This window comes from Strix uralensis, chromosome 7 (assembly GCF_047716275.1).
Source record: "Strix uralensis isolate ZFMK-TIS-50842 chromosome 7, bStrUra1, whole genome shotgun sequence".
Classification (NCBI taxonomy): Eukaryota; Metazoa; Chordata; class Aves; order Strigiformes; family Strigidae; genus Strix; species Strix uralensis.
In genome coordinates, this window is record NC_133978.1 from 14,989,918 (window position 1) to 15,005,555 (window position 15,638).

Sequence of the window (15,638 nt, forward strand, 5' to 3'; positions counted from 1 at the left end):
AGGGTGATTATACTTTGAACTCCATGAGAGCATCTCTACAGGCTCACTTTCAGATATCTTATTTGAATAACTTGATTTTCTGACTACTAGAGAGGTGGTAAAGACTAAGGAAATCTGTTCTAGTTTGCAGGTTTTTATTTTCAACAGTTAGAACACTGTTTATCCTGGACAATGGCCTTTAGGATTAAGTAGGAAACCTTAATGGCCTTTGACCTTTCACTTGCAGTAGTTTGAAAAAAGGTAACTAAACTTAAATGAATATGAGGAACAATACCAGGAAGGAGATACCTTAAGTCTTTGAACACCAGTCTAATGGAGTCAAAGACTGGCACTTACCCAGTCAGCACCCATGAACTCTCAAGACAAACAATTAACAATTAAGATCCTGCTAAAAATCACACATCTTGTCAGAATACCATTAATGGCGCTATTTTTGCACATGATGTTACCAAGTCTAACCTATCTCAAAAACCTGCCAAACTGAAAAGAGCTCAGATGGCTCCTCAGGAGCTCCTATGATACCGTCCAAACTTAAAGCACCACAGACAGTTGCCACCTCCCACAACACTGTCATGCTTCATACTGCCCACAAAAGAATGTTTCTGCAATCTTCAAAATGAAAAAATAGTGGAAAAAGCCCTGTAAGCTCACAAGATCTGAAGATACTCTGTTTTCCAGTGTTCCTGCTTTCCCCGCCCTAGAAGAAATCCTACAGGGAAAGAAACATCCAGCACCCCTTCCTCCTCCTTTCTCCCTTCCTTTTCTTGCCCCACTTGCTGTATTTACAGGATCCAAAGCTCTTCAGCACATTCCAGCTGTAGTCTGCATAAATAAATACAAGGGTAGAAAAAATAACTTTGGGGAGATTGGATCACTGCCAGCCTTCCTGGGTAACTGGACTTTGTGTGGAGCTGGAAGGGTGTTTTTTAAAAGGAGGGAAGCAGAAGAGAACAGCTCAAGAATCTTGGCTCAGCCTGGGCATATTTCCTCCTAACTCTGGCTAAACCTCAGCACAAACGGCTGGACGGAGGAGTTGATGCGAAGTCGGGGAGAGAGGCTGCAGGGCTCTCCACCAGGACTACAGCAGAGCTTGGAGAGGCTGAAACCATGCTTTTCCTTTGGGTGCTGGCATTTATTTTAGTCCTGCAGGAGCAAGATCTCTTAGGTAAGTGATTCCGAGCTTGCATGGTCAAAGCCTTTGTGTGGGGTAGGAGGGGGAGGTAAAGAAGTGCTTACTCTATGGGGTTTATATGAAGGTGACATAGGTACATGTCAAAATTCTGTGGGAATACTGGTTTTAACAGGAAAAACTCCATTTTTGTGCTATTAAAGTCTGTCCTGGTGGCATATTTCTTTGGTAGAGATTTTTCACTTCAAGGGACATGCTATCACTATTTTCAGAAATTTAGAACCACATTCAAGTGCTGCAGCCAGTGCCCTGCATCTCCATAATTACTGTTCAGGCAGCCTTATTAACATACGCAGTAATCCACTCAGAAATGAGATCAAAGGTGACTAGAGAAAGATTTTCCTTTATTCAAATCCTTCTTTTTAGATTTACTGGTAACAGCACCACATTATTTTCTCTTCTGCTTTGGATTACTTATTCCTGAGATTTTGAGGCACATAATGCCTTGTCCAAATGCCTTGGGAGTACAAAGTATAAACACAGAACATCTGATAAACTTGCATCTGAATTTTATTTCATTAACAACAGATTTGTGCTGGAATAACCTATAATCACATCGTAGCTGACAGTGTGACTGAAAGCTATTCAGTTTGGCTAGTCTGAGAGTTTATAGTCCCTGTGTAACCACAAACCTGGCTTCCCAGCCTGTTTGTATGACGTGTTTTCTGCTAGCTGAGGCCCAGCTTTCTTTTCCCTCTGCTCTTACTTCTCAACAACACAGTGTTTGTATTTCACAGCAGGGTAGTAAGTTTCCATTACAATCAAAACATTTGCTGAAAAAATGTTAGTTCCTTCTGCCCCCAACTCCTAGTTACTTTTCCTTGCCCTGACTCCCTTCCACCCAACTGGCCTTGTAATGTTTATCAGTGATGAACTGAAATATTAATACTCCAGCAAGGGCACTCTAACTCCACAAGTACTCACTAGCATCTTGTGAGTTTTGCGAGCTTCAAAAAAAAAATTGTGAAATTAAAGAAGAAAAAATAAAAGGATGGAAGAATGCTTTTGTTTATTCCCCTAAAAGTATGGTTTTAAGCTGAAATCATTAACAAATTCAGATAAAATCCAGCTAAATAGAACAGTACTTGAATAGCAAGTGCAGTGGAGACCAGTACCCAGTATCATGCCAGGTGGTAGCTACTCAGTCAGGGAATCATTTTCACTGTCTCAATCATGTGCTATGTGCTTTATGTAAGATGGGCAATTTTGTGTCTGCTATGACCAGGGGAGTACCCTGGCTGGCTGACAGGCTTAAAACAGTCATCCCCACATTCCGTTTGCTACCTTTGAGTCAGGGAATCTAACTTTTGATTTCCCTACAGATCCTCCCTCCCAACGCCCATGGGTTCCTCTTAAAAATGGTTTGGAATTGGCCAAAGTAGAATTTATGTTTCAATTCAGCCATTAATATGACCAATCTCATATTCATAGAGCTCAGCCTTCAAACAGATCAGGAGGAGAAGCTGGTGCAGGAGCCCTCCTGGATGCAACCACGTGCTCCTGCCTAATGGCCACAGTTTCTAGTTTTTTGCTGTTGTTGCTGGGTTAGTTTGTGGGGGGCTCACAAATGTAGCATACGATGTAGCCTGGGGCACCAGAGCATTCAGTACCTGCCCCATGTAAATGTGTTTCCATCCTTACAAAAACCTCCAGGCAAATTGTTCTGAGGGATGCAGCACCCCAACAGTGAAATCTTTGCTGCATGTTTATACATGGCGGAGAGGTGACCTGGAGTCCTCAGGTACACAAGTACCTGGCAAGCAGGCTGGCTCTGCTGACATGCTCCATTTAGCTGAGCAAACCAAATACTGAGCATGCTACTAAGTAGACAGCAACAGGAGAGCTCCAGTGGAGGCATTGCTGCTCAAAACTCCACACTATGGCATGATTTTTTAAACAGAAGTTTCCTTCGGTTTTAACTACAAGTTAAAGTAAACCAAGTGTAAGAATGTTTTTCTTCATTCATCTAACGTAATATGACTTCTCAGAATATTTTGGATCCTCTGATACACACATGCGATATCAAAGCTGAGAAGATCCATAAGCTAGACCATTGCCTAGAAACCGGAGAGAAAAAAATCCCTTCAGAACAGCTTACTTTTGCCCAAAATTGACCATTTGCATTCTCACAGAACAGCGTTTTGCTTCCAGGAGGTTAAATTACTGCACTGTAGAATAAAATCCACAATAAAAATTTATGAGAGATATCCTATCTTAAACCAGACTTGGACTCACATTTCTTTGCTAATAAACTGGTAGTGGTTTAACCTATACCCCATGTTATAGGTATTTTCTGTCATTATAGAAACCTACCAGCATTATTGTCTCCAATGCAAGGATTACAGTCTTTGCAAACACTCATCTCAGAGCTCCAACAAGGAAGGAGAAAAAGTTAGTCACAACAAAGTGTACCCAGATGTAGGTGTGTTTCTTAAGACCATGACGCATCTGAAGAGAGGGGTTCTGTACAGACGTGAGCCTTTTTACAGTTTCTATACATATGTAAAACTCTATGTTTTGTTATATTTAGTTAAAAGGAATTTACTAAGTTCTGTAGGCTTTGTAACCTCCATGTGTAAAGATTAATATCAAACTCCAAAGAAGTCAGGAGTTTAGAAATATAGGACTCCTGCTGTTCATCTGCAGGGTGCAACTGTATTTATAAATGCAGCTGATCTGCTCTGGTTGAAGCAGTTGTGAGTCTTGGCCATGAATGACAAGATCTAGTATGTATGTACGTATGTGCATGTGTGTGTGTATCTATATTACTTCCTGAGTTGTTGCAGAACACACGAACTGTCTGCCAGAGGAAAATACATCTTCAAGCAAGTTCTTAGGCTTGTTTAAGCATCAGAAAAATCTTCAAGGATATTCTTTCATTGTACAATCACATTTCTTTCTACTGCCATGACTTACTCATATGCAAACTACACAACCACAGAGCTGACTAGTAAGTCACAGACTCACCTTGCCCACTCCCCATGACCTAACTCCTATTGCTAAACACAGACCAAAAGCCATGTCCTCATAAAATTGAAAAACTCTTTATCCCCATATACCAGTGGTCAACCTCAAATTGATGGTGGCATCAAATAGTCATGTTATCTCACCTCCTCCATTCTCAAACCAGCCTTATGCTCACTCATTCTACACAATTTACATTCTTTACATGTGCTACAACACAGCTCCGCTTCTTCCTAAAATTGCTCATGCCCTTCTCCACACAGAAGCATGTCCTATACAGCTACTAGCTATAATCCTCCTAACACTGTCTTAGTTTCCAAAACAAATATATGTTCACACATAAATAAATACATAATAAAGGGAAACTTTTGTTTGCAGCCCAAAGCATCAAGGCATCCCATTCACGAATTAGAGTAACCTACCTGCAAATTACGCAGCTCACATCAGTCCAGTTCCCTGTGGTTATTTTCCATTGAAGCAACAAGCACAAGAGGATATTCCCTGGCTGCTTGTTCAGAAGACCAGCATGCTGGAAACACATTCCAAGCCAACAGCTCCCTCATAGGAACATCTTATTGTTATGCTGCTTCTTTTGAATGAAAATATACAAAACTTAAGTGCTTCTTACAATCACAAATATGGTAACACAGCAGCAGCAGAATAGTGGTTTTTCAAGTAGTAATTTTTCTTCTGGCAGAGAGCGATAGCAGGGGCCCCAGATTTTGCTGTGTCTGAAAAAAAGAGTGCGCACTGGCAGCACAAACTATCCCTGGCCTTGTACAGACCCCCCTCGGACTTCACTGCTGGGTAAGCAAGAGCTGAAGCTCCCTTGTGAAAGAAGAATGACATGGATCACAATAGCAAAAACCTCCTCCAAACAAAGTAGTTTTACACAGAAATACATGGCAGCCATCTCCTAGTCAGGAACAATTTCTATCAAATCCCATTTCGGATTTTACGTATTTCACAAGCACCAGTGAGGCATGGCAGGACCAGAACACATCACAACACGGCATCTCAGATGCCGATCGATAGGACAGACAAGTTAGAGAAGTGAGAACTGGTATGCTGATACCCTGACCCACCTTCACTAATGCAGTACATCCCACAATGCATGATATGTCCTCTTTGGTCCTCTTTCAGGGAAAGAAGAATTAAAATAAGTTCAATCTTAACTGATCTAGGATCTGAAATACTATTCATAGCAGCATATGATAAGCAGAGTATAAACCAGGTCTGCAAGTTTGGAACTTCACTTTCTGATATGGTTATTTAGCATCTAAAATAAATATTAAAAATAATTAATTTCATGGAAGAACCTTATCTCAGGGTGTTTCCATTATCAGATGCTCATGAATCTTGGATACCAGAGGAATCCCTTGGGTTTTGTTCCATGTCTGAAATCTTTCCAAGGCTTCACTGGCATTCAGGTAGCAATTGAAGTATACAGTGAATGTATAGGTTACAGATTAATCCCTAATTAGGCATTTAAAACTTTCAATGTACCTTCTCGAAATGATTTTAAAAAACCCCAAACCAATCCTCCCGCACACCCCAAGTTCCTGAAGAGCTTTCTACTGTCAATTCCCATCTAATATACAATGCCTACCTTCCATCTCTCACTTTGGATATTCCACATTTGCCCCGTATGGAATCTGCAATGTTGTTCTGCCATAAAAGCTAGAGCCTAATAAAGGTGTGTGTACATATATATATTTACATGTGTGTGTATATATATATATTTGCATGTATATATAAGCAAAACCCTGCAGTTGCCTCCAGTGTAAAGCATAGTAACCTATGACAGTATATAAGAAGCTAAGAAATTTTACGTATTAATTACAATTCCTGTAGTCTTTATTGCAATCACTGAAGGCAAGAATTCCCTTATTTTTAAGCAACTAGAATCTTGAAAGAGGTTCAGAGTTGCCTAAATCACAGCTAAGCATTAGGCAGTGTTTTATGGATTACAGCCTGGAAGATACTCTATGTCCAGTTAAAGATATGCTCTTGAGCATGTAAGAATTTGAAGACAATCTGCACATTAAAAAACATTTCCAATACAACATGTACTAACAAGAAAATTTGATATGGATTAAGTTATATATAATACAGTTTAAAATTAATTTGGGCACACTGGTGATAATGAAACCGGTAGTGGTACAGAAAGTTATTCCAGTACTTCCATATCTAAGGATGCCAATGTAATTAAGCGTTGACATAACTGGAAACTAAGTTGGATGCCTTTAAGAACTGCCCCCAAAATTAAATATGACTAAAAGTCTTGGCTTAACATGGTTTTAGGTCTGAAAGCTCTAATACTGATAGTATTAGTATCAGTTCAGGTTCAAAGCAATTGAACCTTTCCTGTATTCAGCTGCAAGTTAACTTCACCAACCACTTTTGTAAAGTGTATAATTTCTTGAGCTAACACTTCAAAGTTATATACACATGTTAAAGTGGAGTCCAACACTTATATTTAGAGAAGGAATAATTTAAGCAAGGATCAGCAAATCCCTTCAGAGGTCTGTTGAATTCTTCCCAAATTGGTTAGGGGGGTTCACCATTTGAATCTGATACTTAAGTTCATGACCTTTTTCCTATTGGAACATAAATCCATTACTACCCCTCCTTCATTTTCTTATTGAAAGCTATTTGGCCACCTTATGCTATATGCTCCAGGTATAAAATGATACTGCTAAACCTAAGGCAATGCAAACAAGAACACACAGCAAAGTATGTTTTCTTGAAGAGTTACACATGTTCTCCTTTATTCCCTTTGGTCTTTCACATTATTTCAAGCTTTCTTATTTGCCATCTGGTTCCTGTTTCAATCTCGCTTGTCTTTCATTTGGCTTGTGGCCTGCTTTGTTTTACCCCTCCCCTCCCTACTGAGCACAACATGAACTCTCAGTTAACTTTCAAAACCACACTGATCATAGAATGATGCAGAAGGAATTTTATAGACTTTAAGACCAATAGGGAACATTATGGTCACTGAGCTTGACCTTCTCCGTAACACAGACCAAAGAACCCAACCCCGTAATTTCTGTATCAAGCCTGTAACTTCAGTTTGACCAGCAATGCATCTTTAGGAAGGTTACTTACAAAGACCTACCAGATCTGTGTGATCGCATACTTCAGTTCTGCCAACAGTGGCACTTGGTAACAGTGCCAAATGACAGCTAAGAGCCAGTTGCTTGGGTTTATTCTGATGCTTAACATTAGCATCTACTTGAATGATCAAAATGAACCATTTAACAGCATCTGGATAGACAGAATCCTGAGGGTCCTAGAAGACGACTTCTTCAGGGATTGTGTAGAAGCAACATCTTGGGGGACTGGGGAATATATCAAATGTACAGGGGGCAGAGGAGCTTAGCAGAGGTATTCTAGAACTAAGGCCTTTACTCTGTTTGCTAAGCTTGGTTTAGCTCTTACCTCATTGCTCTTTCTATCCCCTGCTATAAGATCAAGTTTTCTACAGTCAGGCTGACCATGATACACAGATCATCATCATATTCTTTATCATGCTGCTTTCAAACATTAAGCATACTCTTCTATTAAACATATACTTATTAGGAACCAACACAGAGATTCTTCATTTTCCTGCTCCATCTCCTGGTGTCTGACTGTATCACAGCACAGGGCAATTGTAACCACCTGGCTTTACGGGCACAACCAACGTAGCATGGATGACTTAATCGGAGGAAAAAAAGGCATGGGTTGTTTTCTTATCTTGAACAAAAGACTTCTGATTCTTGATGAAAAATAACCACCTATATATCAAATAGGACAGACTTCAAGAATTGAACTAAGCATCTCACTTGCAGGAAGCATCAGGTGGGAATTTGCTGATGGGAAATTAACTGAAAGGTAATGTAATGCTTCAATATAGCAGAGAGAACAACAAATATCTGCCTGAAGTAATCCATTAGGTTTCAAATGAGATATTTAAGACATTGAAATATGCCTCCTACACACTTGCTTAAGCTGTCAGAAGTCGCACATACCCACACATTTTAAATATGTAATTTATACAGCAAACAAAGAAGCTGCATATTTAAAGCTTAGCTTTAAATTTTACTATCAAAGTTTTCTGCATTTATGCATGTGCTTTGACACATAGGCAAGTAAAAATTCTCATTTACATTATAAAAATATTTCTTCAGCAACAAGAGAGCAAATACATGGAAGTATCCTAAAAGGCCATTAGTCTTTTGCTTACATGGTTTGCAGCCTTCCATTCTGCACTTCCTTTACAAGGTGACTGCTGTTATTACATGAGGTAGAGATGCTGCTGGAGAAGGTCAGTGCCAAAGGCAGACTGTGTCATTTTCCTTCACCAACTGCAATACAGAGATGGGCATCACTCATAAGCAACATGTGATTCTCCTTGAGCACATGGAAATTATTGCTTCAGCAGAATTGTCTGACCGCTGTGACCCAGATACATGCCATATTTACAAGGGACCGGATGTGTCCTGTGAACAGCCCATCCAAGAGATAAAGGCTGTGGGTTAAGAGCTAAAGTCAGACAACAAAATAACAATCAGGGGTTTTGGCAGACAAAGCCTCAAGCCAAGGCTCAGAAAACAGAAGACAACTATATTGATCAAAGCACTGGCTGCCCAGACAGCAGCAGAAATCACCCACCTCAAGTACCCTGTTCTGTCATGGTGGTGAAGGGGCAATTGCAAGTGCAAGAGCACCTCTGCTCCGGTGTGAGGGTCGCTACCCAGACACAGACATGCAGGCCCTGGCTGCGAGGGTTTCTGCTGGGTCAGCCCTCAGCCAACTCCATACTGTGAGGTCCGGGAACTAGATACGCTTTGGTTTCTACTAACTTACCACTCTCCAACAACAGCTATCAGGTGTTTCATGAGACACTTTGGCTTGGATTATTTGTCAGATTTTTTAGGTACTGCACTAGTCCTGTGGTTCTGGGTAACAGCTTACAGTCCTATCAAACTAGGACAAGACACTTCCTCCTCCTTCGATAACTGCATTACAGTTTATAACACAGCAATGTGCTCTGAGTGCCAGAAAGTTGTCTGTCTCCGTGTCAGAAGAAAGGAACCAGCCACCCCAAGCAACCAAACACTACTGAGTCCTGCATTTCACAGCAACCCCTTTACCTAGTTCTCTAGGCATGCATGTGCACACAAAGCTGCGCAGTGTTTTGCTAACCTCACAGTGAGATGCAACAACCTTACGCTGGCTATGCATACCTATCATGGCACCCCCTGCTTTGAACAAATGACACAGTCATCCATCATATCTAATCTCCCCATGTGGCAGTCAGCACAATGCTGAGGTTTGTGCTGAACAGAATGCTCTTCCACACAGAAGGGCTAAGCTAAAGGAATGATCAAAGTGGCATTTTGGGTAAGACCTTATATAATTTCTGCTTCAAAAAGTCACTTTGCAGATCTGAGGTCCTGTATTGGGAAAAAGGTGAAAGGAGCCCCTGCACAGTGCCAACAGGCATGCCACCAGGCCTTTAGGCAGTTTGGAAAGGCCAGACAGTCACTGGGTCAGAGTCCCATCTGGGCAGGACAGACAGCTACTTCTGCTTCTCCTACAGCAAAGCTCTGGGCTTTCTTTAATGGATCACCATGATATAAGATGCATGATCAGAGAAAAAGAAGTGGCCAACACTAACTTGAGCTAGCCAACACTAACCTTCTTGCATTTCCATTTCTATGGAACACACAAAACTAAACAAGCCTGGCATGTAACTACAGCTGGCTAAAAGCTCCTTTAACAACTGCATACCACTGGTGCTGGCCTTCACCCAAACTTTCCATCCAACCTTGTGATCAGTCATCTACAGCTAGGTTAATAAAGTGAAAAATAACCTCCTGGGGGATTCTTTAATTCTTCCATTTGCTCTTACTCCACCTAATGACTTCTGCCGCCTCTTTTCACAGTTCATTTGTAGTTAGATCTGGGAATGTTCCCAGCAGTCAACAACTGATCCGCAGTTACCTCATCCCCATGCCTTCTGCTTGCCCTCGGTTCTCTCTCCAACATAATGGCTGGCAATTCAGTGTACAGCTGAATGGGGCCATCACGCTTGACGCGGAAAGCTAGAGCTGGAAATATTGGAAAGGTGGAAATTTTATTATTCTCTGACAGTTAAGTGGAGCTTCCCTTGCTATTGTGCTATTATTAGGAAAGCCAAGGGTTGTAGACCAAGACTGGCCACTGCTTTGTAACCTCCATTTCTAACACAGAATTTCAGTATCTCCATATTGTTCCACCCATGATGGAAAAAACACGTAGATAAGCAAAAATTTTGAGAAGTATCATGGTTCACTTGGCCACTAAGTTACAAGGTAACCACACTCCCGAAACACCACCAGCAGCAACAAAGGGGGGAAAAAAGGGCAACTGCAAAGCAGCTAGTGTTTAAGTATCTGCCATATTTCAGCAATCTTCTGTAAACAGGTAAATTATTTGGGATTCTGCCCTAACAGCACCACCTCCTGGTGGGTGAATGCACCAAAAAACCCCAAATTAGAATCTCGTAACAAATAGACAACAAAAAATTTCTCTCTTAAGCTCCACCAAACCAATTTCTAAATAATGCCTAGTACTTCAGATAACATTTTAATTCTCTCCTCCTCCCCGCCCTGTGCCGCCGATTTCAAGGATACGATTCCAACTCAGAGTACATCTCTCATCCCATCAAACTGCAACAGCTACAATCCTTACTGACATGTTTGCCATCATCTGATACCTACGCTCCATAAATCTTGGCACAGACTTGCGATGAAGCAGTTCTAAATCACTGCTCTTGCACAACAGTACTGGACAGAACTAGTTGCTCTTACATTTCTTACTGTTCATTATAACACAAGCTCACAGTTTCCTTTTTGTTACAAACAACAACAGAATGAGTTACTGCTGCTTTCTCATTATCATAGCTTCTTCAGGCCTCAAACAAGAATAAGACCTAACTTTACATGGCACAAGATATGTTATGACTTTAGTGGGGTTTAAAATACTCTGCTACAGTTATCTGCACACTTACTAAAATCTAAATGTTACTGAATGTTACACAAAAGTTCTGAAAAGGAAACTGGGTCCATTAAAGCATGGACAGCAGCAGGTACTGACTTTTCATGGAGTAGAGCCAGCAGAATGAAGATTCAAAGAGCAAGAGCTCATGAGTACTGAGAGGTAAAAACAGATAACTGTAAGAGATAAGTGACTTTGTATGTAGCACCATATATAAGTGACTTGGTCAGCAAATGGCATCAGCTGAACACACTTTTATCGTTTCCCTTCCCATTGCAAAATCAGTGTTACAGACAAGTTTCTGGCACAGTGGAATCACCAGCTTGGATCCATTTGGGGCATAAGTGGACAAACGTAGCTACTCTTCAAAGCTGTACCATACCAGCTGCTTCTGAAGAAAGTCTAAGAGGAACTGATGTGTAAGGCTAATGTTCCCAATGCTTAGTTTTATACTTGTAGACAGAGTTACAGTCTATAAACTTACCCTACACAAATAGGAAAAAATAGATTTTATAAAACAAACATACACACAAAACAAAACAAAATACCCCTGGCAAGAGAAAGATGTACAGGCAAGGGGACATTCACAGCACTGGGGTACAGCTGTAGTTACTGGGAGAGAGGTCCATTTCTACCTGGGACTCCTATATTAGTTTCATAAGCAATGCTGTTTAGCATGCAAAATACCACTTCAGAAGTCAGAAAGGACTGCTATTAAAAAGCTCCTGCTAATTAACTGTGGCCATTTTTCCAGCTGCTGCAGACCCTGTCAGTGTATTACCTGGAAGTTTGGGCAGAGGAAGCTGGTGTAACGAACATGATACGATCCACAAACGCTTAGACATTATTGAAGAGGTAAGAGCTATTGTGCTGGCTCCTGGACCTTACCAGACTGCTGCCCCATCCTTTTGACCAAATTAAAGAAGAATGATGTTTCTAGATACTGTCCTTTCTTGAGTTTAGTCTATTCAAGGTCTGACTTTTTTTCAGATGTCATGGTTTGTAACTATCTGTAAAGCCATTATTACCAGAAACATATATTGATGAATTCCAAACAACTGATTGACCAATCACTATTACACATCAGCTTTTTCTAAAATGTTTATAAACATGCCATTAATATAACAATCTCAGAACTGATACTTGTGAAGTTTCACATCTGTTCATGGCTAGATGTGAATTCTGAAGGTGACTCCAAGACTGACAGAGGAGTTTCTGCTTGCTCCTGCAGACTCTCAAGAGCTAAATGAACTCTATGACTGGGATTCTAGGAAAGCTGCAAAAGTTCTAAATTTTTTCCCTTGGTGCCTTAAGCACTCACAAGCTACATGTCCAGTGCTAACTATTCCCAGCTGGGTAGCTGCCAAACTGCATGCTGTTGCTTCTCAAATGGAACAGTTACTTCTCTCCTGCTCTAGTCCCAGCCCTCTTCTTTCCACCCCATCAGGTCCTCTCATCTTCCCTGCAGATTTTCTTGGATATGATGAAGTGAGAGAGAATTAAAAACAAATGAATGCAAAGGTCTCTCTAAAAGGTCAAATTATGGGTGATTCTTTATGAAGAGGTGCTGTAATTTAACTGTCGCAAAACAAAGCTTTAATACTTCACGCCGCTAGAGGCCAGCATAACACAAGAAATATTTAAATCTGCAATGCGCAATATGAATTAAATTAGCTGTTAGCATTATGGGACATTCGATTTGCACTTCCGCTAACATATTTGGTACAATTCCTTCCACTTGACCCTTTGACCACCCCCTTTCTCCATTTGTCTCCCTTGTTTTCATTAGAAGGTACTAAAAACAGTGGAGCATCTAGAATCAGAAGTCAAATCGCTCCTCAACATCATCAGTGAGACAACATCGAATATCCCCATTGCTCCAGGAACCCCATTTACAGACATTTTTGATGGTACGTATCTCGTGGGATATAACCTAAGCTGAAAACAGTGTTTAAGTGTTACCAAACATGTAATCTTTTCTCCCCCCAAGATGTGAAGTAATTCCTTCTTTCAATTCAGTGCAGCTAAGGCCTCACCTGAAATACTGGGTCCAGTTTTGAACACCAGGTTTCAACAACCACTAAAGAGGCAGGGGGGAAGTAAAGGGGAAAAAAAAACCCCAAACACCAAACAAGGAAAAACCCAGCCAAGGAGCTAGATACATGAGCTATACCCAAAGGTTGTTAAATTGGGGATATTTAGTCTGAAGAGTATCAAAGTGGCCCACCAGAACGAGTAAGGCTGCCACAAAGTTGAAAACTGTGTTTTCTTCCCCACTGCAAAAGTGAATAAAACAAGAAATAACATATCAAGAAAGACTCAAGCAAAACGTAATGCAAAGCTTTCTTACAAGGCCAGTGAACTACAGAAATGATAGTGTAGAACTGTAGAACAGCAGAATGGACTACGCAATCTCAAGGTCTTTCAGTTTTAAGATCCTGTGATTCTTTAGTTCCATGTGTGACAAATGAAACAAAGGAAGGTAAAAAATACAAAAAAAGTTATTACAAGTATTACCATTTTGATATCTTAAATCCAATTTTGACATGCAAGCTTCTCACACAAAATATGCTCCTGGATAAATGTTTCTGGAATAAATTAAACCACAACAGAAATTGTTTGGATGAGATCACCTGTTCTACAGAGCGTCTTATAACGCTCTGTCCTCCTCATTCTCTGTATCAATAGTGTATTTAACAAGGTGAGAGACACTCCTGGTGGAAAATAAACCTCTTGTGGAAAGGTATGAGCATCCACAGACATGCTTATGAAGTCAGTTATGTCAGTGTTGGGGTTTTTTTTTAAGATAGCTGTACATGGGTACCTACACACATGCATATCGTAGTGCACTTACATGATAGAAGGTGGGCTTGAAGTAGACAGCAGTAGAGTTTATTTTGGCTTTTAGTTCTTGCAGTTGGCTGTATGGATCTGGTTACCATGACTGGTATGTCCTCACCCACTCTGTTATTCATTAAAATTTCTAGTTTTCTGTGAGGGGCAGTTAATAGGCAATTAAGTTACTCCCCTGCAACAATTTCTTTTTTAAAAAAGTATTCCAGTAAAGTGTTACAGTGAATTTAAAATGGAAATCCTAAATCAACCTCAGTATATCAGTAGCACATCTATAGTGAGTACTACTCAGATGGAGCTTGCAACAACTGCCAAATGGCTTAAGAATTGCAGATAGACTTTCCTTCTGTGATGTGGTGAATCAGTGTGACAATTCCCCACTTCAAAGTAGCAGGATTCATGTTTTAAGTGATGTTTATCCACAAAGGTTGATCCTGATCTTATAAACAAAAATAATTACATCAGCTCTTCTCTATACAGATACCAGCTGAGCACTGCGAAGACAGAAGACAGCTGAATGTAACACTATGCTTGTCATAAACAGTTGCACTTTTGTTCATTAAATAAGCTTGTATTTCCAGAATTTGAGCAGGGTTGAATAATCCTCAATTGTAGTTTGCCTTCTGCATTCTTGTGCTTTATAATAAACAGGCATTTGCTTTTAGACACTATTTCAAATCTTTTATCTTTTAAATCTTTCAGCAGCCCTACTTTATCAAAACTGCATTCCAAATACAGCACTCTCAGTAAGAAAACAGGATCAGGTGGGTCTGGGAGTAAAGCACAGCTAACAAACTTCCCTTAATCAAAAAGCCTTCTCCTTCCCTGGCAAAGAAGTGAACTCTTGTCATCAGTGTAAATCAATGAAGATACACTTCCAGCTGCAATTTCCTCTCAAGATATGCTTCGATTGTCTGACCAAAATGGGTGTATGGAGTGGTCCAGCTTTGGATGCAGTCACATTGCTGCCATCGACTGAAACAGGAGTCCTATATGCACATCCTAGTCAGAATTTGTAATCTGGACCCACAGCCACCTTATTCTGTAATCTTAACACTCTTCTCCCTTGCTGTAGTGACAATGCAACCCAGAATTAATTCCAGCATCCACCCCCATGACACCCCCATTTTCTTCCACGACAAACAGCAACATAACTTCTTCTAGAAAAAAGGACCTGCCTGACTTTTCCAGAATGGAGAGAAAGCGTGCATATGCATGGGAAATAAGAGGAGTTTGCACATTCTTGATTAAAAAGCAGTCTGTTTTACTGACCTAGCTCCAAATCTCTTCCCCCCCTCCTTGCACTTCTTTTTTCCTTCATGTTTCTATTTTGAGAACAAACTGAAGAGATGTCATCCATGCTAGCAGGGAATAAAAATTCAGAGTTCCAAGAGTCAGAGAAATTACAACATGCAAAATTAAAATACTGAGCAATAACTACAGATATCATGTACAGGCAATTGTTCAACAGCACACAAGTCCCAAACTCTTGTCAACACAACAATTTCTGAATAATTCTGTGGATACAACCAGAGAAATTCTATGGAAAAACTAAGGTACATAAACTGAGTCACCACTCACATGTAAATCAACATGAACACCAAAA

The 15,638-nt window shown here is 40.4% G+C and overlaps 1 protein-coding gene across 1 annotated transcript; it reads left to right on the plus strand.

Moving 5' to 3' along the window:
• Positions 1–791: 791 nt before the first annotated feature.
• On the plus strand, positions 792–14,703 carry PLAC9 (placenta associated 9). Its single transcript, XM_074874519.1, has 4 exons — positions 792–1,165; positions 11,934–12,034; positions 12,969–13,089; positions 14,513–14,703. Exons 1-4 carry the CDS (start codon positions 1,108–1,110, stop codon positions 14,521–14,523), a joined length of 291 nt encoding a protein of 96 aa, XP_074730620.1. The 5' UTR covers positions 792–1,107; the 3' UTR covers positions 14,524–14,703.
• Positions 14,704–15,638: the final 935 nt, after the last annotated feature.

Coding starts and splice junctions, on each gene's coding strand:
- PLAC9 (XM_074874519.1), top strand. CDS start 1,108: ATGCTTTTCCTTTGGGTGCTGGCATTTATTTTAGTCCTGCAGGAGCAA. Junction 1,166..11,933: donor GCAGGAGCAAGATCTCTTAG/GTAAGTGATTCC, acceptor CCATTTTTCCAG/CTGCTGCAGACCCTGTCAGT. Junction 12,035..12,968: donor GCTTAGACATTATTGAAGAG/GTAAGAGCTATT, acceptor TGTTTTCATTAG/AAGGTACTAAAAACAGTGGA.